Source organism: Portunus trituberculatus, chromosome 25 (assembly GCF_017591435.1).
Source record: "Portunus trituberculatus isolate SZX2019 chromosome 25, ASM1759143v1, whole genome shotgun sequence".
In the NCBI taxonomy this organism is placed as follows: Eukaryota; Metazoa; Arthropoda; class Malacostraca; order Decapoda; family Portunidae; genus Portunus; species Portunus trituberculatus.
The window spans coordinates 2,621,561-2,645,000 of record NC_059279.1 but is presented as its reverse complement, the minus strand read 5'-3'; the positions used below and the strand labels follow the sequence as shown (position 1 = coordinate 2,645,000).

General features: G+C 45.3%; 2 protein-coding genes across 11 annotated transcripts in view; both read left to right on the top strand.

Moving 5' to 3' along the window:
* LOC123508963 (myb/SANT-like DNA-binding domain-containing protein 3) overlaps nt 1-4,337 on the top strand; it is a 7,233-nt gene extending 2,896 nt beyond the window's left edge. For 9 of the 10 annotated variants that reach the window (XM_045263046.1, XM_045263044.1, XM_045263045.1 and 6 more), the window contains exon 2: nt 1,890-4,337. In XM_045263046.1, coding sequence (XP_045118981.1) covers nt 2,073-3,299 — 1,227 coding nt within the window. In that variant the 5' untranslated portion in view covers nt 1,890-2,072 and the 3' untranslated portion in view covers nt 3,300-4,337. Of the gene's footprint in view, nt 1-1,397; nt 1,765-1,889 lie in introns of those variants that run through there. The other variant, XM_045263048.1, reaches the window with a different exon arrangement.
* The window catches only part of LOC123508962 (trafficking kinesin-binding protein milt-like), a 39,370-nt gene extending 21,198 nt beyond the window's left edge, over nt 1-18,172 (top strand). Inside the window, 11 exon segments of the mRNA XM_045263037.1 lie at nt 5,463-5,539; nt 7,280-7,481; nt 8,913-9,083; nt 9,358-9,647; nt 11,237-11,370; nt 13,122-13,424; nt 13,721-13,866; nt 13,985-14,163; nt 14,279-14,448; nt 14,824-15,086; nt 15,340-18,172. Coding sequence (XP_045118972.1) covers nt 5,463-5,539; nt 7,280-7,481; nt 8,913-9,083; nt 9,358-9,647; nt 11,237-11,370; nt 13,122-13,424; nt 13,721-13,866; nt 13,985-14,163; nt 14,279-14,448; nt 14,824-15,086; nt 15,340-15,959 — 2,555 coding nt within the window. The 3' untranslated portion in view covers nt 15,960-18,172.
* The last annotated feature ends 5,268 nt before the right edge of the window (nt 18,173-23,440 follow it).

Genomic DNA, 23,440 nt, shown 5'->3' with positions numbered 1-23,440 from the left:
CTCTCTCTCTCTCTCTCTCTCTCTCTCTCTCTCTCTCTCTCTCTCTGCGTAATTCTTTCCTGTTCTTCATTTTTATCGGTTTTTTTTTTCATTTCCTTATTTTATTCTTTATTATTTTTCTTTTTACTTTTTCATCTTCGCTTTTTTCATTTTCGCCTTTTTATTTTTTTATTCTTCCTAAATTTTCAATCTTTATTTATTTTTAACTGATATTTTCCTTTTCATTCTTTCACTATCTACTTTTCCTCTTCCTCCTCCTCCTCCTCCTCCTCCTCCTCCTCCTCCTCCTCCTCCTCCTCCTCCTCCTCCTCCTCCCCCTTTTATCCTCTTCTTATTCACCATTTCACTGATTCCTCCGTATTATCATCTCCTCCTCCTCCTCCTCCTCCTCCTCCTCCTCCTCCTCCTCCTCCTCCTCCTCCTCCTCCCCTTACTTTCATGTTCTCCCTTTGCCTTATTCTCATCCGTTTCCTCTCATCAAGTCCTCCTCTTCCCCTCCTCCCTCCTCCTTCCTTCCTTCCTTCTCTTTAATCCTCCTCCCGTTTATCCTCTTTCGTGTTTTCTTTCTTTCAATCCTTTCCTCTTGTTTCTCTTGTGGATTATCGATTTTGTTTTTTATTTTCTTGTTTCTCTATTTTTTTTATTTAAGTGTCTATTTTCTTGTCTTTCTATCTTCGTATTGTATGATTATTGTCTGTTTCTCTTCTTCCTTCCTTTTTTTTCTCATCATTCGTTCCTTCTTCTTTTCTATCTCCCTTCCTCTCATCTCCCTTTTTCGTATTTTCTCTCTCTCTCTCTCTCTCTCTCTCTCTCTCTCTCTCTCTCTCTCTCTCTCTCTCTCTCTCTCTCTCTCTCTCTCTCTTTCTCTCTTCCTATTTGTCTTCATTTGAATCGTAAATGATAAAAACATGAAAGAAAGGAAAAAAAATTGTGTTCAGATATTGTTTAATACTTACGTTCTCTCTCCTCCTCCTCCTCCTCCTCCTCCTCCTCCTCCTCCTCCTCCTCCTCTTCCTCTTCCTCTTCCTCTTCCTCCTCCTCCTCCTCGGGTGCTTCGTCACGTGTGGTTGAGTTTGAGAGTTGATTTAGGATTAGGATTGAAAGGAGGGTTGGATTTGCATGTCCCTATGTTGTTTGGTAAGCTGCAGGTGTATGTGAGGCGTGCACATGTGTCGGACAGGTGTGTGGAAGGTAGGGGACGGATTGGAACAGGTGTTTGTCTTACCTGTGAGCCTCGAGGTGATGAATGGTTGGAAAGAACAGGAGGAGGGAGAGATAGGTTGTGATGTGTTTGTGTGTTTGGTTAGTTGTGTGTTTGTGTGATTGGTGGTGTGCGTGATAGTGGGTGTTGCTTGGGCTGGTTCTCGTTTTTTTTTTTTTTTTCTATTTCGTTGTTTTATTTGAGTTTTTCTTTTTCTTTTCTTTTTTTCTATTCGCGGTTTTTTTTTTTTTTTTCTTTCGAATTCGTTTTCCATGAAAGAATGAGTTACGTGGGTTTTCTCGTGTGTGTCTATGTGTGTGTGTGTGTGTGTGTGTGTGTGTGTGTGTGTGTGTGTATGTGGTAGGGTTTGCCGCCTCGTTATGTAGTGTGCCGGCGTGGCGTGCGGCGGGCCGGCGGCTTGTTTGCGGTGAGGTGGGTCTCGCGCGCCTAAAATATCTCAGGTGGCCGCTAATTCTCCGCCGTGACCCTCCTCGCGTGACCCAAGACACAACTGGCGGCCCTAAACCGACGGCCGCTGTTATTACGGGAGGGGGAGCAAGCACGTGAGTGGCGGGTCGTTAGTGGCGGCGGGAGGCGTGAGCGAGGGTGAGCCACAGTGAGCCAGCCGCCACCAGGCCGCCGCCGCCGCCCCGCTGTAACCGTGGTGCATTTCCTTCCCCCTTTTCAGAGCAGAGTAAGAGAAAGACTCATGTTTGTGGTTGGCAGGCAGTGAGGACAGTGGCTGGCAGCAGCATGGTGCAGGCCGCGCGCTGCTCGCCGACCCCGTGACTCAGGCCGGCGCGCCCTACACATAGTGATGACTTCGTGAGGCGCGGAGGCAGCCAGGTGCACCGGCAGGTTGTGACTGAGGATGCTGGAGGGCGTCGGCATGCCTCTGGTGTACAGTGCAGGTGGGGCCGGCGGGCGCGAGCAGCGGCGGCCCATGTGGACGCAGCACGAGAAGGCGGTGCTGCGGCTGCTGATGCGTCAGTACGCCGGCGTGACGGAGTTCGACCCTCCTGACGTGCACAAGCATCCCATCAGGAACGAGATGTGGCGGCTGCTGACGGCGCGATACAACGCCCACCCGCACGTTAGGTCCCGCGACACCAAGCAGCTCCGCAAGGCGTGGGAGAACCTCAAGTACCGCGCCCGCAAGCTGGGCTCCGAGAGTCAGCGCAGCGGGCGCCAGCAGAACGCCGCCGCGGAGTCGAGCTGGCCGCTGGACGGCGTGACGCTGCCCGGGGCGGCGCCCTCCACCCCCGCATCCCCACCTAGGGAGGCAGGGGAGGTGGGTGACTGGAAGGACGCTGATGAAGAGTCGCAGAGGATTCTGGACGACGAGGAGGATGTAGAGAAGGTGGTGAAGGAAGAGGTGGAGGAGGACTCGCTGGCCACGCAGGACAGGTCTAGCCACACTCCGCCTGCCAGCGAGCGAGGCCCCACCGTGCTGAGCCTGCACCCGCTGGTCTCGTCACTCCTTGGGGGAGGCCTGGGCTCGCTGGCCACTACGTTGCCCTTCCTCACCTCCCCCTCCTCCCCGCTGGCCACGGGGCTACTCCTCCCGCAGGTGGTGTCCTCTCTGTCGGGCAGGGAGCTGGACAGCAGGAGCACCATCTTGAGGTCTTCCATAGACGCCGCCTCATCGCCCACAGCAGTCACCTCCGCCGCGCCCACCTCCACCACCACTACCTCAGACACAAGCATTTCTACCTCAGGGGCGTCCGTCGTCCTCAACGGTGTTTCTCAGGCATTCTCAAACACCTCGACGGACGCCGCCTCCCCCTCCTCCCCCTGCCCAGAGAAGCAACCGGGAGAATCCGTCACCGAGCCACCCCTCGCCCAGGAGCGCCTGCACCAGCGCGTGGCGGGCGTGGAGGCGTCCATCCGCAATACGGAGGAGCAGCACCAGGCACAGATGCAGCTGCTGAGGCTGCAGATGGCGCAGGCGGTGACGGAGCACGACGCCAAGATGCGAGTGTTGGCCACACAGCTGGAGTACTGGCAGAGGCGCCTCCGTGTGCAGCAGCAAGTGTCAGACGTGCTGTCCGTCACCACTCAGCAGGAGCCCGAGGCGGAGGACGAGCAGCTGCCTTGACCCCACGTCCCCGTCAGCTGGCTCCTGTCCCTGCCACGGGTGGCCGAGCACAGGCTGGGTGCCGGGTGCTGCTGGCCAGGTTGTGAGTGACTGACTGTCCAAGTTTAGTGTTGATATCTAGGTCTTGTCGGCGTCGGGTAGCACTGCACGCGCTTGTGTGGTTTAATCATTCCAGGTGTTTTGAGTGTCAGCAGGTCGTGGCGCGGCGGCCTCGGCCTCCCGCCGTGACCAGTAGGGTGTTCGACGTAAGGAAACAAGTATTACTATACATTGCTGTTTGTGACCTCAGGCGTGGCGTATGTCGGTGTGTGTGTGTGTGTGTGTGTGTGTGTGTGTGTGTGTGTGTGTGTGTGTGTGTGTGTGTGTGTGTGTGAGTGAGTGAGTGAGTGAGTGAGTGAGTGAGTGAGTAAGTGAGTGAAGAGTGAGTGGTGAGGTGGTGTTAGCGGTATGAGTGTGGCACACAGAGCTGGGAAGTGTAGGTATCGTGGACACTTTGGTTTTGTTAGCGCAACGCTTGGTTAGTGAGGAGGGGTCCACCCCCGCCCATCCCTCGTCTCCCAGAAGCGGCTTCCATTCCTGCACTGCATAAAGCAACAGAGTACTACGGGTCCTGGGCTTCCCGCGAGGCGTCGACGCCGCGGCCCCCGTGGGCGGCCCAGCGCTTCCTGATCATCAAATCGTAACGTAAGCAAGAGGGGCGTGGAGGAGGAATTCCGGCTACCTGGGAAACCTCTTACCCGGCACGACCAGGATTTTGTTTTGCTAGAGTCACTTCAGGTGGGCTGCTGCTGCTGCTGCAACACCTCAGCTTTAACCCGCCGCCACCACCGCCGCCGCCGCCGCAGGACTCCCTCCCGGGGCGCGGGGCGCCGCCCCCGCCCTGGAGAAGGAAGTTGGCGGCGTGCAGGCTGGAGCTTCCCGGCGGGTGGGCAGCCTCAGCACTGTACATAACAGTATACCTGACCATTGTATTTACACAGATATTATATTTTTAGTAAGATTATGTGCTATACCGCTAATAAATATTATAAAACATTACGCCGGTGTATCATTGATGACTTGTCCCCTCCTCCCCGCCCCTTCCCTTACCCCGGCACACCCGCACCTTAACTTGATGATTGAGTGTTATGCTCTGCTTTGCTTCTTCCTTTTCACACTATTTTTGTTACAAGAAAACAAGCAACACGGGCAACGAGGAAAACACGACCAAAACAAAACATAAAGGGAACAGAAAGAAGTTTTCAGCTCAAACTGTTGTTAGGTGAATGTGGTGGAGGAGGAGGAGGAGGCTTTAAGCTTGTGTCGAGTTGACGCAAAGTTCACCTGTTAGTCTGCCACACCTGTGTACCAACATGACAAGGTAAGAGGGTCTGTTTACTTGTTACTCCTCCACTCCTTGTTACTGTGTGTGTGTGTGTGTGTGTGTGTGTGTGTGTGTGTGTGTGTGTGTGTGTAAGCACTTTGTACCGCACACACTTTCATATTTCCATCAAATAAAAGAAGAAAATTCAATTCAAACACTTTTCGTATGTCACCTCTAGTCACGCTAACCAACAACACCACCATAAAACAGCGAAGTAGCAGCCGTGGTGAAGCTGTTACGTAACCTCCCTGAGACAGCAGTGCAAATATCAAACACTCATGGAAACGTTGACACAAAAAGCTGTTCTAATATAATTTTAAGCTCAGTTTTTCATCATACTACGCGTCACCCAAGACAACAGACGCCTCATCACACTAAGACAACAAACACAAGCTATATGAAAAGAAGGAAAAAGAATCTAGAAAGTTATAAATGACAGGAAAAAAGTTTACCAATAACACACAAGTAGTCTTCCATACTTTACCATTAAAAGGAATTGAGAATCTTAAAAGTTACAGATGATATAGAAAAGTTTAACCGTAAAAGAAAAAAAGAATAACCTTCAGTACTGTGACACATTTTTACCTTGAGATTTGTGTACGAGTAGACCATTTTATTGACATTAGGAAGATTAATAGCCACAGTCTTCACTATTTTAATCCCCCATATGAGTTTCTGAAGCTGTGTAAAATCACCAAATAGTAAACAGAATGAGTATGGAAAAGCATCATGGTACAGAAGGGGTTAAATCTTTGATAGTCTACCCTGAAACTAACACGGTTTTCTCTTATTCTTTACAGTGTTATGCGGGAATCGTGTAAGCCAGATGACCAAGACTTACAATGACATCGATGCAGTAACAAGACTTCTGCAGGAGGTGAGTGTGCGAGAATACCCTGCCCTGCCTTGGGGGTGGGGGAGTGGGTAGAAGGAGCCTGACCGTACACAGCATAAGGGAGGATTAGGAATGTAAGGGAAAGATAATACGAGAGATAAGGGGGAGGATAGAGAGGGGAGAGAAATGATTAGCGAAAAATAAGAAAACGAAATTATAAAGAGAAAAATAAGAATACTAGGAGAGGAAAGAAAAAAGGGAGATAAGGATAAATGAGAAGAATAAAGACAGAAAGAAGGTGTAAGAATGAGAAAGGAAGGAAGGGAGAGGAAAGAGGAGAAGAGAAGGAAGGATAAAAGGAAAAGATTGTTACTTAAGTGGTAAGGAAGGGGGAGAAAATGTAATAAGGAAGGAGAAAGGAAAGTCAGGAAGAGGAGAGAGGTAAAAAAAAAAAAGGTGAGAACGGGAAAAATCGAAAGAGGTTACGAGAGAGAAGAAGAAGTGGAGAGGAGAGGAGGAAAAGAAGATGAGGAAAATAAAAAGATGTCATAAGAGAAAGTAAGAAAAGAATGGAAGAAAGAAAAGAAAAGAAAAAAAGGAAACAAGGGAATATGTAAACGAATGAGAGAGAGAGAGAGAGAGAGAGAGAGAGAGAGAGAGAGAGAGAGAGAGAGAGAGGAAATTGGAATACTTAGAAGAGGGAAGGACAGGATGAAGGGAGTGGAGGAGGAGATGAGAGAGAGAGAATAAAAGTGGAAGAAGGGGAGGAAAGCTTCTACGCTGTCTGTCTGAAGAAAAAAACCTTAACAAGGCTACGAACATGCTCTCTCTCTCTCTCTCTCTCTCTCTCTCTCTCTCTCTCTCTCTCATGTCCCTGAAAGTGTTTATTTTTACCTTTTAATATTCCATAAAACGTATATTTTCACGGTGTGTGTGTGTGTGTGTGTGTGTGTGTGTGTGTGTGTGTGTGTGTGTGTGTGTGTGTGTGTGTGTGTGTGCGTGCGCTCCTTTTTTCTCGTGTATGACCCCCCATGTTTGTTTTTAGTCAAAAGTTTCTCTCTCTCTCTCTCTCTCTCTCTCTCTCTCTCTCTCTCTCTCTCTCTCTCTCTCTCTCTCTCTCTCTCTCTCTCTCTCTCTCTCTCTCTCTCATTCCTTCCCTCACCATCTCTTCTCTGTGACCTCTCCTCCTCCTCCTCCTCCTCCTCCTCCTCCTCCCTGAATCGCTCACGCTCGTTACGGCAGATAATTAAAGAAAGATTCCCCCCAGCGAGATAAATTTGTTTCCCAAGCCCTTGATTGCGGGAAGGTGCAGCTTATTTACACACAAGCCTTGTTATTTTCACATCTCCCTCCCTCTCTCTCTCTCTCTCTCTCTCTCTCTCTCTCTCTCTCTCTCTCTCTCTCTCTCTCGTGTTCCGTCCATCCGCCGCCTCGCCGCTCGCCTCCCCTTTCTCTATCTGTTTTGTGCCTCATCGCCCCATCCCGTTTTCGTTTTCTTTCCTCTCCTGTGGTGTTTTTGGTGTTTCTTCCTGTGTGTGTGTGTGTGTGTTCTTGTCCTTTTTCCCTACGACTGTTTCATCTTCCTCCTCCTCCTCGCATTTTTTATCCAGTGTAGCGTTAAAGAATGGCTACTGATAAAGAAAAGACATAAAGAAACGGTGAAAGGATTAATCTACTTACATACCTTCTCTCTCGCCTCACTAGTTTCACCTCCCATCACACAAAACTTTCGCTCCCTCCCACCACACTCACACCACACCTCTTGGTCTTCACCCCCTACAGAAAGAGAAGGATCTTGAGCTTGCTGCGAAGATCGGCCAGCAGCTCCTGAACCGCAACAAGGCACTAGAAGAACGCAATAACCTCCTAGATGCCGAGCTCTCCGCAGCCACAGACACCATCACCCAGCTCCGCCATGACCTGCAAATGAAAACAGACCTTCTCCAGATATACACCAACGATGTCGACGAAAGCAGCTGTGAAAGTGAGTTGAAATATTTGGATAAGGAAAACGTAGGGAATGTTTTTAAAGAACCGGTTTTTTTTTTTTTTTTAGTGAATAACTAGTTTTGTCGTGACCTATTTTGATACAGTGTTTAAATGTAGGAATGTATATCTGATGGTGATAAATGTAGCTGTGAAAGTGAGTTAGATATTTGGATAGGGAGAAGTAGGGAATATTTTTTTAAAGAAAGTTTTTTTTTCCGAGTGAATAAGTAGTTTTGTCATGTTTTTTTGTGTGTGTCGTGGAAATGCATGAAAATTGATTTGATGGTGGTGAAAGCAGCTCCGAAAATAAGTTAGATATTTGGATAAAGAAGTATAGGGAATTTTTAAAGAAGAAAGCATGTTGTGTTTGAGGGAATAACTAGTTTTGCCATTTCCTCTTTTAAAGTATTGTGGAAATGTAGGAAAGTTGATCGGATGGTTGTGAAAGAGCTGTTAAGTAGTAGTTAAGATTTTGAATAAAGAAACGTAAGGAATTTTTAAAGAAGGGACGTTTTATGGAGAATAACTAGTTATATCATGCCTTATTTTCATGGATCGTGGAAAAGTATGAAAGTTGATCTGATGGAGGGGAAAGTAGCTATGAAAGTGAGTCAGATAAGGAAACGTAGTGAATTTTTAAGAAGAAAGCGTGTTGTTTTTTAAAGAATAACTAGTTTTGTCATGTCCTCTTTTGATGTATCGTGGAAATGTAAGAAAGCTGATCTGATAGTAGTAAATGTTGTGTGTGTGTGTGTGTGTGTAAAAGTTGAGATTTTTGGTTAATCAAAGGGAAATTCATGATGATAAAAGAGATTTATAGAGGAATTAAGTACTTGTCTATTGATTTGTAACATGAAAATCATTACAAGAAAATGGCAAAGTTTTTGAGAATTTAAACCGATTTCTAGAAACACCACAACATGAATAATGTAAAGAACAAAAACTATAGCAACACAAATAGAACACCACCACCACCACAAGGAACTCAAAATAAATAAAAGCGCAAACAGGTACCACTAAAAACCACAACAGCAAAATAAGAAAGAAAGAATCAACACCATCAACACCAACACCAATACCACAACACTACCACAACACCACCACAACACCACACTATGCTCACCACTACCACACAGACCAATAAACACCACAACAACAAAATAAAGAAAGAAACCACCACCACCACCAACAGATCAACACTGCCACTCATCACTACACCACCACAACACCACATTATCACCACCACAACCACACAGACCAATAAACACCACAACAACAAATACCAACACAAGCGAATCAACACCACCACAACACCTCCACAACCACACAGACCAATAAACACCACAACAACAAAGTAAATAAAGAAACCAACACCACAACACCACTCCCACACAGCTGACCCATCCTTCCCTCCTTGCCCTGCCAGCCACACCCACCACCATCCGCAACATCAATGTGGAGGTCCTGCAACACCGCATCAAGAACCTGGAGGATGAGAACCGATCACTCCATTCCGAGGCAAAGCAGATTGCCAACGACACAGAGCTTTGCGAGGACAAGGAGAAGGAGTTGATGACCGATGTGATTAAACAGCTGAGTGAGTATTGTGTGGGTGTTGTTCTCTCTCTCTCTCTCTCTCTCTCTCTCTCTCTCTCTCTCTCTCTCTCTCTCTCTCTCTCTCTCTCTCTCTCTCTCTGATGTGTTTTTTTGGTATGTTCTTTTCTTATTTGCATCTTTCTCTCTCTCTCTCTCTCTCTCTCTCTCTCTCTCTCTCTCTCTCTCTCTCTCTCTCTCTCTCTCTCTCTCTCTCTCTCTCTCTCTCTCTCTCTCTCTCTCTCTCATAAGTAAGCCTCTCTGTGTCCTTCCCACAGGCGATGCAAACACACAGGTGGGTCAACTTAGCGATGAGCTGGCCAAGAAGGTGGAGGACTCACTGCGGCAACAGGAGGAGATCACCCAACTCCTGGCACAGGTGGTGGATCTGCAGTCACGGAACAAGCGAATGCTGGGGGAGAATGACGAACTGGCCAACATGGTGGGTGTGGCGCGCGACTGCCAGCAGGAACTGACGATGGAGTTGGCCGAGCTGAAGGAGAAGTATGCTGAGGTGCTCGACTTGCTGCATGACACCCAGGACCAGCTGAGGCGGGTGCAGAAAAAGGTGAGGAGGTGGTGGAGTACAATGGAACGCAAAGAAAGGCAAGCCAGGAGGTGGAGGACTGTGGGATATGACGGTGAGGCAGAGGAAGTGGAGGGCAAAAGAAACACAAAGAAAGAAGAGACAGAGGAGGTAGAGGATGATGGAACACAAAGGAGGAGGTGGAGGATGAAGAACACAAAGAAAGAGGAGGTGGAGGATGATGGAACACAAAGAAGAATGAGACAGAAGAGATGGAGGATGATGGAATAGAAAGAAAGATGAGATAGAAGAGGTGGAAGACAATAGAACATAAAGAAAGAGGTGACAGAGACAGAGGAGGTGGAGGACTGTGGGAGATGAAGTACCAGTATAATAGTATAAAGAAAGATAAGACAGGGAGGAGGCGGAGCACAGTGGAAGGTGAGGGAGGGAGTGGAGTAACAGTGAAGCATGGGAGGGTGAGAGTGTATTGGAGCACAAAAGGAAGGCCAGGTTTTTATGACGAGTTTTATTAAGGAGAGGTCTTGGAAAATTAAAGGATGATAATAATAAAGATGAGTGAGGAGGTACTTAGAGGAAGATAGGAGATAGAGAGAAGCAAAAGGTAATGGAGAAGAGAAGATAAGTGAGTAGGACAAGAAGAAAGAATAGAGGAAGGCAAGATAATGAAATGTGGAGGAAAAAGGAGTAGTCTATTCAAGTTAAGATGAGTGAGGAGATACATTGAGGCAAGATAGGAGAAGACAAAGAGAAGCAAAAGATAACAGAAAAGATAAGTTACTGGGGGAAGAAGCAGAAATAGAGGAAGAAAGCTAGGTAAAGAAATGTGGAGAAAAAAAAAAGAGCAGAAAGTAATGGAAATAAAAGTGAAGAGAAGTTAGTAATAGAAGAAGAAAGAAGCAAAACTTAACAAAGAAAGACTGTGATGCTCGTGAAAATTGCTCATCTTCAACTCTTTCAAGGCTGCAGGAAGAAAGAACGGAATTTCCCTCTTATATTGTGAATGATACAAGACAGTGCTTCCTGCGGTGAATGGCTGAGTGAGATGGCGAAGCAGAAAGTTATAAAGCCTTGTAGAAATTTTTGTAGCTTTGAGTATTACTGCTGAAGAATGAGCTTGATTTTCAGCTTAGATAAACAATGATGGGCTGGCTTCTTATGTGATCTTGTTTGCATGTAAGGCAGTATTGGAATCTTGAGGAAAGGCTGTGTTAAAAGCAGAAAAGTGATGAGTTCCCTTTCAGAGTATGGCAAGTGTGGGAATTTCCTCACTGTAGCATCTCCTCCTCTTGTCTGAAATAAACGAGTTTGTGTCTGCATGTTTTGATTTTTTTTTTTTTTTTTTTTTTTTTTTTTCATAGTTTTCTCTGTTGATTTCATTTCCGTGTCTCTGTAGTTACATTTTTACATGGTTCGATTGTCAATATTTTTTCTGTGTTACATATTTTTACTACTTTGTACAAGTTTATATATATCTAAAGTATATAATTCCTCTATTTTTTTTTAAGTTTGTTTATTTTTAGATTATTGAATTTTCTGTATTTATTCTTTGTTTTGTTTATTCACGTACTTTGTGATTAGTTAATATTCACATGCACATTTGTCTCCAGAACCTGCCAGGAAGTCGAGGCCACCACCTTGGCAGCAGCCTCTACAGCTCCCCCTTCAACTCCGGCAACGACTCCATCGCCAGCGAGCTCAACTCCCTCAATTCACTCGGAGAGGAGCATGTCAAAGGGCGGAGGTGAGCACACGGGGAGGCTTGGGTGTTTGTGGTGGTTTCTTTACACTCATCTCAAGTGATTCGCACCTTTCAGACTTGCTCCTGTTACCATCTTACTGATTCAGCATCTTTATATATTTTCTCCTCTGCACTTGATTCCTTTGCAGCATTATTGTTATCATACATGAAGTGGTGTTCTCTTGTGTGCTCTAATGGTTAGGTCCCCTTGATTAATTCCTCCCTCCCCCTCCCCCACAGGAATACGATGCATGTTCTCCAGTCTTTAAAACCACACTTCTCATCCTAGAAATTTGATCTAATAGAACAATAGAGTTAATTTACCTAGTGGTTATGTAGACATCAATAGGTGTAAACTTTGTCTTCTTTTCATAGCACTGATATGAGACTTGTTGCAGTTCTTGGTCTGTCTTTTTGTGTGAGATCAGGTTGTCTTTTCTGAGTCTCCTGCACAGTGACTTGGTGGTGTCCTTGGTGAACAGAGCTTTATGGTTTTGGCCTCAGCAGTATGAATGTAATCACTAAAGCCAGTTTCAGTATTATTTAGTACAGCTATACACTTACATTTCCTTGTCAGCATGAAACTGTAATCTCATGAATAAACATATGATTGTATATGATAAAGAATGAATTAATGGTGCTACTTGTGGATTTTCATTATTGCTCACGACTCAATTTAGTGACGGTTACATGTGTATTTCAACAGCAAGCATGGAACTCTTCCGATGTGTGGCTTAAGCCAGTCAGCTCTGTACCAATACAGGTACTGGTTGTCCCTAGGAAAGTCCCTGCTTACACCCAGCAGCCTTGCTCTGCTTAGGAGGGCTTGGTGCTCACCTGCTATTAGTACTCTTGCTAAAGTCTTTTGTGCCTCTTATGAACTCAATAATTTTTCAGTGGTTCCTCTCTGAAATTTTCATCCAGCTATTTTCCTGTTAATGCCAGAAATCAAAAGTTCAGTAACTAGTACAGCATCGCTGCATCAGTAGAGCCAGTGTGTCGGGAGTATTGCTGCCTGGTGGATGCAAGAAGGGAACACTGTATTGTAGTAGAACGTGTAGCAGGATAAGTGGGCTGACTACCGTGTTGTGCTGCTGGCTTGTTGGCATGGCTCAGGGAACACAGTGCCGTGTTAGGAGACATCACCCGACTCACCCACCAACACACCGCTGACCATACTTGCTCCGTCTTGTTATCGCACCCCGGCGGCACATTGGTGTTCAGGGAGACAGGAAACTCCTCTGCTCAGAGACAAGCAGGGCTGTTAATGGATCCATTTTGCTTCAGACATTTTTCTCTAGATTTAGTTCATGAAAATGTTAGTGTTTTCATATTTTGTGAAGTGTGAGCATCTCAGTGAGATATGCATGGTTTATGGTTGTCTTGTTATTCAAAGGCTGTTCTAAGAAAACAGAATTAAAAAATCCATAGAGAGCATAGCTTGAACACACTGTTAGTGGCTATGTGGCCAGTCCATCACCTGCTTTAGGAAGCCTTCAATATCACACTCAGACATCCACGCACTGACTTGTCAAATACACAGATCCTATAGAAATAATGACCTGGGACACACAAGTACCAAGGTCTTGTTCCCGTGTCCAGTCTTGTTATCTGTTATGGTGCACAAAATATATATTATGGTTATTCACTAAAATTACAACATTTATATGTTCACTCCCAAAACTTGTGGTGTTGATGTATGCTTGATGATTTCTGCTGAGTGGTAATTTCACCATTTTCTTTCCCTCCTGCAGCAGTAACATGATCCGCACGTTTGACATGGTGCGCGTGAGTGGCAAACACTCCGGTTTGGGCTCACAGGGTTCCCTCAACTCCCTCGGCTACGGAGGCTCAGTGCACTCCACCCCCACCCACCACCCGCACACCCCCTCCCACATGGCAGCCACGCACATGACTAACAGCGGCAGCGGCTATGCCATGTCCTACCTCGGCTCGCGTGGGTCATCAATCTACTCTGGGGGTTCTGGCCACCCGTCCTTGGATTCTGGTGCAGACTCTGACGCTTCCATGCACACTGACTCTGAGGACAATTATCCGTTAGTATTGTGGAGCACCAGCAGAACGCCTTGCTACTCTAGTGCACCTTATTTTTCCTCCTCTGTGCTATGTGAATATGAATCAGCTTTTGCTTCACTGTGCTGCACCTTTAGAGGCATGAGGTGCTTCTTCATGTTTGCACAGAGCAGATTCTATTGCCAGATGTCATGTACAGTACTTGCTTTTCCTTTCACACTATTCTACTCCTGAAGCATTGCCATGATTGCCACAAAGAAAAGAAAATGTAGTCTTTATGATGGCTTGAGGAATAACTCCTTTACATTGTCTAACACAGGGGCAGCCACCTGGGTGTGCCTGGCTGGCCTGGGACACCAGACCTGGACTCCTGCCTGCGGCGTCTGCAGCCCGGGGACCGCTCCGGCACACCCTCACAGTTCCTGCCCTATGGCTGCCGCACCCCAGACTCCATCATGTCCACTGGTGAGTGTGTACAGGCACTACAAAGTCACTGGTACTGGTGACTGTTTTTACTTGGAGATCTCTGTTTACTGATAGCAGGACTGTGACTGATTTGTTTTAATGTTACTTGTCTATGCAGGGAGTGGAAAATCAGGCATGAGCTCCTATGGCGGCACCAATGCCAATGACTGGAAGCTGCCACAGAAGCTGCAGATTGTGAAGCCCATTGAAGGCTCCCTCACACTGCACCAGTGGTCCCGCCTGGCCACACCACACCTCGGGGGCTTACTGGAGGAGAGGGAGGGCGTCGCCATCAAGGTGAACACACGCTCACACTGAACATGAGGCACATGCACATTATATATGACCATGCTGTACTTAGTAAGTCATGTTGTTAAAACTTGTGTGTATTGACCTTCACCTTGTGTTGCAGGGTGGCATGGGCACTGATCTGAACCTCGAGGTGTACTCCATGTCAGACCTGGAGGAGGACGAGGCGGAGGAGGAGCACCCCGGCAAGAGATTCATGTCCACCTCAGGAGTGTTCACCTACACCAACTCCACCGTCCTGCACCCTGATGACCAGACCACCTCCACCCCAAGGTGAGGCGCACCACACCTCATGCTGCCTCCTCATCACTCTCTTCATATATATATCTTAAAGTTGTGCATTTGTTTGATTGTCCATACAGTTTTTATTTTGTGCAGTTTTCATGTTGTTTTTCATATTTAAGTAACTAACCCACAATTCTGTCAAGGTTGTGGATATTTGTTGGAATAGTTTGCATTATTTGTATTATTTCCTCTTAAAAGAGTGGCAGCTCGGATAAGACAACATTTCTCATCTTATCATCAGAATTAACTTATACTCATGTGAATATAAGTTTAAGAAAGTGCAGACGACATGCTTTAATCTTTCTTTAAACAGTTCTTTAAAGTCACACATATCACCAACTCACCATTCCTCTAACCCCACAGCGTCCGCCAAGCTCAAGTGAGTGTGTTGCCAGCTTCCCTAGCCCACAGCACCACCACCCCCAGCACCCCAATCCGAGCCCCCTCATGTCCTCCATCCCGCCGTGGGTCAACAGCCACCTTCTCCGTCAACACCGGTCTGGCCAAGGTTCTCAATGAGCGGGGGATGAACCAGCAGAGTTGCTTCTCCCCCACTGCCACACCAGCCAACAGCCCATCAGCCTCCAGGCCGGGGTCTCCTGAGCCTGAAGGGTACAAGCTGCCAGGTGAGCGTCAGAGGCTTCTTATGTGAGGCTATTGGCACTGCAGTCCTCTCTGTGTCCAGCTGTCTGATGTCTAGTGTTGGAATGTCAGGGTGAGAGTAAGAAAGCAGGAGTGTGAGGGTGATGTGCATGGCTAGGTCAATCAGAAATTTTTCTTGTCTTGTCCATCTTCTCTGAAAGAAGTAAGATAAACAGTGTCCTATAAGTATTTGGAATGGAAAGATGTGATGTGTGCCTAATGTCATTTCCCCGCCAGGCTTGGAAGACCTCACCAAGACCTTCTACTATGGCGCCAGTCTGCTGCGCCGCACCTTCTACAAGGACGACCCCTCAGCGCCCCAGTCCCCAACTGGTCCTCGGGTCAACCTGGTGGAGCAGGTGCAGGCCATCGGCGTGGACCGCTTTGTGGGGCTGTCTGGCGGGGCACTCACTGTTGGTGGCGTTGTGACCTCCAGGCCAGCCACCTCCCCCCTCCTCCACCTCTCCAACCTCATCATGAGCAGTGCCAAGAACAATAACACCAGCACCACCACCGCAGCCGCCACCACCAACACCACCACCACAGACTCTGGCAACAACCGCCCCCGCACCAGCGGTGTGTCCTCCCCACCCAAGATCATGTCCCCCGGTGAGCGTCGCCCCACTCTGCCCTCCGGCGCCCCTATGGGTATTCCAGGTCACCCGGGATCAGGTCATCTCGACAACCGTCTCAGCCAGCTCAAGCCAGGCCAGCGGGCCGACCTGGGAACTGTTGGAGGGCGGCCCCGCCCCACCACTCTGGGATCAGTGCCCCCGCGGCCTGGTGCCAGTGCTGCCGACCTCAATGTTGGCACTGTGGGCTGGACCTCCTTTGGCCGCAAGGGTGGTCTGCTGTAGGCTGGTGTTCCTCCTCCTCCTCCTAGGTGCTGACCTGCTAAGTATTGTGATTGTAGATATCTTTGACATTTTTTAAAATATGATAAAAAGTTTTAATTTAAAATGTAAACCTTTGGATCAAAGTTGCCTTCATATCCCAATGAAACATATGAATCGTTAGCACCTTGCAAACCAGGCTGTGGACTCAATATTCATTTCCCTTTGAAGGACAGCATTCACCAATCACTTTTTGGACTAGACATATTCAATGAATCTTTTAGGAAATAGAGGTCTAGAATAAGGATTTATTTTAGTTACTGTGTAACTAGTCAGTATGGGGATCTAGGGATCAGAAATATTAACAATGGTATAGATTCATTTGACTGATTTTAATGATGGTTGTAGGAAGCAGATCCAGATATAACATGTACTGTACATAGTGTTAGTTTTGCTTCTCTTGTGTTGGGCCACTGAAGTGAACGGCACAGCTGTGGCCACACCATGCTTCCCACCAGCTGTTTTTTATGTGACTTGAGTTCAGGTTTGCTCAGTTTGTGGTCAATCAGTCAAAATTGTGCCAAATAATTTATAGATGTTCTAATTCTGCTGCTTGGTCACCTCCCCCCACAGCAGCTTGAGTGACTTTATTCAGACGTGTGTGTGTATGCGTGCGCGTGTGTGTGTATGTGTGCGTGCTCAAAGTTCTCTCAGACAACATGCCTATCAACAAATGCATTTACATACATACATACATGAAGACTGCAACTGATACTAAAACACCTTTACTTGACCTTCACCTTCTCAAACTAAGCCGTGTTCCCCAACCAGCCACGGCCTTCAAAGCATCACATGCCCCAGGGAAAAGAAAGGAATGTTCCAATAGAGTAGAGGCAACACATCACATGGTTTCCCCTTTGGTTGTACAAGCGGCAGAAGGGATCTCGTGATGGAGATCCGGGCCTTCTAGTCACAGCTGATGTTCCTTAAGTTTTCCCAGGACACTTGTTTTCAAAAGACTGTATGGAATTGGCTCTCCCTCCTCATGACACTCCAAAAGTCATTCGTTGTGTGTGTTACCCGACACATGCGTCCATCTGCTTCATATTTTTCATTGAGGAATGGCACGTTGTTTCCCTCCGTTTAGTAATGTTGTTTCCCTTGCCCACTAGCGGCCCTCTGTCCCTACAGATGGCCACACTAGTGCCCTTTGCTCCTCCTGTTGTGTTTGGTCACGCTAACCTTTTGGTGGGTTGCTCTTCTGCTAGACTGCTGGTAAAGAAGCTTGGTTTCTGTAGTAATTGATAACCCATATTGTCTGACTACTGTTTACTTTTATTGTGTTGTTAGTATTGCCATTGTTTTATGCTTGAATGTTGGGTTTTGGGCATCTGAATTACTGCCATCTGCATTTAGTAACATGTTAAGGTTCAAACACATTTCTGACTTAGATTGCAAGATAGTCAGACTCAATCTTCTGAGTTGCATTCATGTGTTCATATATAGATTTCAGTCCATTCATGCAAGAAATGAGTAAATACATAATTGTTAGCTATCCTTGTTGAGTAATTCCAGTGATTTAGCTATTTCAGTGGTTTGGCATTACAGTGGTATGGCCATTATAGGTGGCTTGGTAAATTGAGTGGTTTGGTTATTTCAGTGGTTCGGCCATTAAGTGATTTTGCCACTTCCTGACAAATTTTTTGAAGGGTGACCCACCACAACAACATGACAGATCTTGGAATATCCAGCCGCCCTCATCCCTAAAGCACAACTTTCACAGCCACACAACTTCTGCTGAGCGTGTGTATGTGTGTGTGTCTGCGTGGTGGACCTCATACCCATGGCAGCTGAGTCTGGTGGCGCCAGGGAGTCTGTTCCTTCCCCAGTGTTCTGCCCGGCATGTGGCGCCTCTTGGGCTCAGTGCTGGCAGCAACTTGCTTCTTTTAGCTGACTCTGCCTTGTATTGTTGGTTCACAGTGGGACATGTTTATTTTCAGTCGTTGTACTTACTACCATTTGTGCTTCATTTTGTATATATTGCAGTTAGTTTACTTAGTATGTTTTATTTCAATGGCAAAACTGTATCTCTAGGCATACAACAATCCCTGAGATGAACTGTACGTCCCTGTAGTCTGTAGAACATCGCCTCCCACCCCTTTTTTTTTTTTTCTTTTTTTAACCTTGTATATATTTGACTTAGTTTTCATATACTGAGAAATACATATTCAACTAGATGAATTTGTTTGATTTAACCTGTGCGTATGAATAAGATACAAGCTATTCTTTGACAGTAAATGTGCTGTTTTACTTTTGTGAGAATATGCTGTAATGATTAAACTATTTTGGTGAGTGATTGAGGTGACAATTCAGGTAAGGAATTTATACTAAACTGCATGATGGCAATTGGTTGACCATATATGAACACCTGAAGTACTGCCATTGCTTGAACCACCCAGCACGCCTGATGAACAGTGAGTGGTTTGTTAGATGAAGAAAGGAATGCTTATTATCTTCACATTGGTAACTGTCAATTGGTATTACTACTACTACTACTACTACTACTACTACTACTACTACTACTACTATTCTGGAAGCAATCTGTTTCATCCCCCTCATCAGCTAGTCAGAACTGCTACTACTATTACTACTAAAATCTGAAGATACTGCAGAATGGATACCTAATATAGATAATTTATAAAGATTGTTCTTACTACTACTACTACTACTACTACTACTGCCATTATTACTATTACTTTTGAAGCAGTTTGTTTCATTCCTTCACATCAGCTAGTCAGTCAGAACTACTACCACTATTACTATTATTACTATTACTTTTTCTAACAAAGTCTGAAGATATAGCAGATGATGATAAAGATAACTTAAAAGCAGTGAAAAGGTGAAAAAAAAGACAGTTAATGAGAAAGATAGAACTCAGCAAAATTGGAAACCTTTGAGACCTGTGTTCGAATATCACAGGCTTCACCGCTTCACTTGATTCGCCAGTGACTCCTTAACAGTTCCAGGGGACAGACGCAAGCTCATCTCACCTCACTCTTCCCTTCTCGCGTACATTCTAGTTAAGTACATTCAATACTATTAGTTTCAGGCTGTGCACTGTGATGTATTTAACCAACCCACACGCCCATATTTCAGATAATTCCATATATAACCTGGTTTTTTTATTTTTATGCTAGCAAATCGTCATGGTCATGTTTGCTATAGTTACTTCCTCCCTAGACACACTTGTGACTCATCATTTCTACCCTGACTAGCTTCTCCGATGAGAGAGAGAGAGAGAGAGAGAGAGACTGGGGTGAGGGAGTGGAGAGCTTTGTCCACTCAAAACATTGTCAAACCACACTTAGGACACCGCCGAGCTCCACCAAAATGATGGATTGGGTGTCTAACGTTCGTCAATAGAGTATAGTTAAAGTTACGAGAGTTTTAAGGGTGTTTTTAAGGTTCTAGGGCCAAATTAACATTTCTGCATATTAAAAAGGAGAAACATTATTGGGAACCCGGCTATCTCTGGCCTTGGAAAACATAGTGAGAGAATAGAACTTTTCAGAATACGGCTTTTTAATTGTGACGCAGGTTGTAAAGGGTCTTTTTTATGGTTCTAGTGACATTTTAACGAGAGAGAGAGAGAGAGAGAGAGAGAGGGTAATCCTACATTGAGCAGCCCGTCCCACTCGCACTGGCGCAAACATACGCGCAAGCACACACACACACACACATTTATACTCATAATAATGATAATAACTGCTACTGTTTCTCCTCCTCCTCCTACTACTACTACACACCATCACACACTTTCATTCCTCATTTTTTTTCTCCTATTACCACACTACATATGTATTTCAGTCGGGCAACAGCAGGAATCACTGAGAATTGAAGGAAATGGCGAGAGTTGACACAGGGAAGGAGGGGGCGTTTGTAGGGGGTGGTTAGTCCGGGTCATGGTGGGCGCGGGGCGGTCTGAACGGGGGTATATATAACCATTGCCTTATTTAACACAATGATGGGCTATTTATCTATCTTGGTGGTTGATTCTGGCTTTGACTCACTCTCTTTGTCTGGAAACACAGGGGAGTGCAGACAAATATTGTTGGACTGACCTGGGGGAAGACACAGCTAACTCCGGGCTAAGGTGTCCTAATGACCCAATATTTACGTACGTAATTCATTCTAAAAATCACGAGAAGAAAAAAAGCGCCAAGACTGAAATGCACTACATTTTTAGACGCAACAAACACTTTACCTAATAACCAAAATATAATACCGTTGCCGAGTCTATTGTTTACACCGGCATCTCCAACGAACGGTTTGTATTTTGAAAGTAACGGGGTTTCAAACACTCAAAATGTCGAGATGGAAAGCACAGCCACACTACTTCATGTTACATTTTATGAATACGTAATTTTTTTGCTTTCCAGCCAAATAAAGAAAATACAGATTCCTCGTCGTATAAAGATTTTTGTTTTCTATTTTGGTACCGTTGAAAATTTTAATCTGAAAATACGAATAGTTAGACTAAATTTCGTGGATTATTATTACTTGGGTCATATTTTTCATACCTTTTAAGTGTTATATCAAGCACTAAAGCAATCCTAGACGTGTTAATTAAAATAGTTATATTTTATGCAGTGACTTTAATGATATTTTTCGGTAAACAAAAACACCTCTAGATTCGATTCTGTTGCTCTTTAAAACTTAATATACTTTGCTAATAACAAATCAGATATCATAACAATGCCAGCTCCATTAATAAAAGAAAAATATTCTTACCCATACGTTGAGATGGATTTCTTGCCTGTTTGACGAGTGACTCCACCTCCCCCGCCCTCACCCACACACTTCACCTCTCCCTTCCTTCTCCTTCTCCTCCACTTCCTCCTACACCCAAGGTACCGAAAAGACTTAGAAACACTTGCAGAATCCGAGAAAATACGTTTAAACAATAATTTTCTGTGGCAGCAGCTGGCGGCGGGGACGAGCTGGGGAGCTTGGTGAGTGGCGAGGCAAGTGCAAGACGGAGTGGGAGCGGACCTGGAGCCGGGCGCTGATTGGTGGAGAGGGTGCGGAACAAAACAGAGCAGGAGGTGGTGATTGGTGGAGAGATGCTGGTGTGGGTGTGTTTGCGGTAGCAGGTGAGGGAGGGAGCGGGACGGGAAGGGTCAAGGTGCCAGGATACCAGGATACCGAGTGTGGTGGTCTTGTGTGGTATGTTATGGTGCGTGATGGTAGTGGTGGTGTGGTGTGATATGGTCTGTGATGTAGTGGTGTTATGGTGGTGGTGTGTGCTGTGGTGTGGTGTGTGTGATAGTAGTGGTGGTGTGGTTTGGCGGTGGTGGTGTAGTATGATGTGTGATGGTAGTGGCTGTGGTGGTGGTGGTGGCCTGGTGTGATGCTGTGTGGTATGTTATGGTGTGTGATGGTAGTGGTGGTGTGGTGTGCTATAGTGACTGCTACCTACTGAACTGACGTGTGTGTATGTGTGTGTGTGTTGTGTGTGATGATAATAATAGTAATAATTACTGTTTATTAATGCAAAAGGCAGCTGAGAGATTGAAAATATATAATAAAAGGATACATAGCAATAGTAAACTAGTTCTACTTAGTATAGGCAAAATTCCAAACGTCACAACTCCAGCAGTTAGTTAAAAATGACGTGTGATAAAGGTCATGAAAGTTATGTAATTTTAAAGCTAGGAAAGAGTTAAGTGAAATCTTTAGGGATTTTGTACTTAAGGTGCAAATAAGAGCTTGAATCTGAATGTTTATGTAACAGAGTTGATTATAAATGAATAAATCTGACAATAGTAAGAATGGTGCTTTTGTTGTCATGGTCGTTCCAGGGAGGTGGTATAATGGACAAGCTTGTTGTGGTGGCGGGCAGCTCGTTGTGGCCGTGGGTGTGGGGGCGTCAGGAAGTGATGGTATGTTGGGTTGTTGAGTAATTTGGTTGCGAGTTACTGTAATTGTAGCTGGTGGAGGTCTGATACATGGTCGTGATTGCTCTGGTTGGGATATCCGCTCCATAGAATCTTCCATTCACAAGTCTGAACAAAGATAATAGAGGAGTGTGGATCTCAGGAGATATTTTCATATAGAGGGATTGATGTATGTACTTCAGGTGGGCAATTTTGATTACTTATTGCAGTGACGCCTCAGACATGAAAATGGATATATTTGTTGACGTTTTCACAGAGCATCACCATTGGCTATCACTCTCAGATGCTAATGATGCACTTTTGATTGGCCAGTCAGCTGCATGTGTTCTCTCTTGGACAGTGAGACAGAAGGGACCTCGGCGAGCCTCAGTTTTGCTGTAAGAATATGCTATACCCCTTTAAATTCATTTTTTGCAGATTCAAGGATATTTTTCTGTATCTGAGGATATTTTTTTCGGTGTTCTAAAGAAATCTCACATAGCAATTGTGAGAACGCTGCTAGAGTTTTAGACGAGTCGAGCAGTGAAGCCATCACTCGTATCACTGTGTTTAGAGGATGACAGGCAACCAAAGTCCATGTGTTCCTCATTCTCTATGAAGCATAATTTTGTGGCAATCATCTCCTCAGGGCACATTCCTCTACGTGGGACTGTCAAATAGAGAAGAGAGTGTTGACTTGACATGGACTGGACGCCATGCAGCGGTACCCATGAGAAGGCTGGTGGCTGGCGAGGGTCGTCGGTATTGGTCTTGACAAGCGGCCGGTCTCGATCACTAAACAGTGCCTGTGAGTATTTCCTATTTGTGAGTTTGAGTTTTATTGGGATGGAGTTCAGATTAGTTGATATATCACTTGAATTACAGCAGAATTATTTTTAGGAAATTTAAAAATACATAAAATGGATCAGTTTTGAATAAACTTTTAATTTTTACCGAGTTATTTACAATTTTGTTAACGTGAATTGTGTGGAATTAATTTATTGATTGTCAAATAAAAAAAAAAAAAGACATTGAAGTGAATCGATGTTTAATGAAAACAAATAGCTTAGATGCAGGTAGTGCTGTAGTGGAGAACAAGTAAAGCCTCACTGAACTTTTCCAAGAGGACTTATTGGTTCATTAACACTGCTTGTTAACTCCATCTCAGCAGCACAGGACACCCAGGCACTGGAGAGCTCCAAGGAGAGCGGCAGCAGCATACACGCAGGCCGCTTCACTGCACGCATGGCAGGCATCACCATTAAAGAACACTTCACTATCACCCTCCAATGAGCGTTGTTTAGACCGCTTAGCAAGTACTACATGTTACATCTAGGGAACGGTTACAGTACTGTGGAAAAATTAATTTGTTCTCCCTCTTTAGTTTTGTTTATCTTTTATCAAAAAAAAAAAAAAAAAATCAGATTTTTTCCTCAAAAGAAAATTATGTGTTGTAGGTGATACTAACAGTAGTTTTTCTGTTTATTATTAAGTGAAATTTATTTCTAAAGTGATATCATTGTTTTACAAGTTGTTGAAAGCATTGCATTAAAGATCATGAGGTACGTT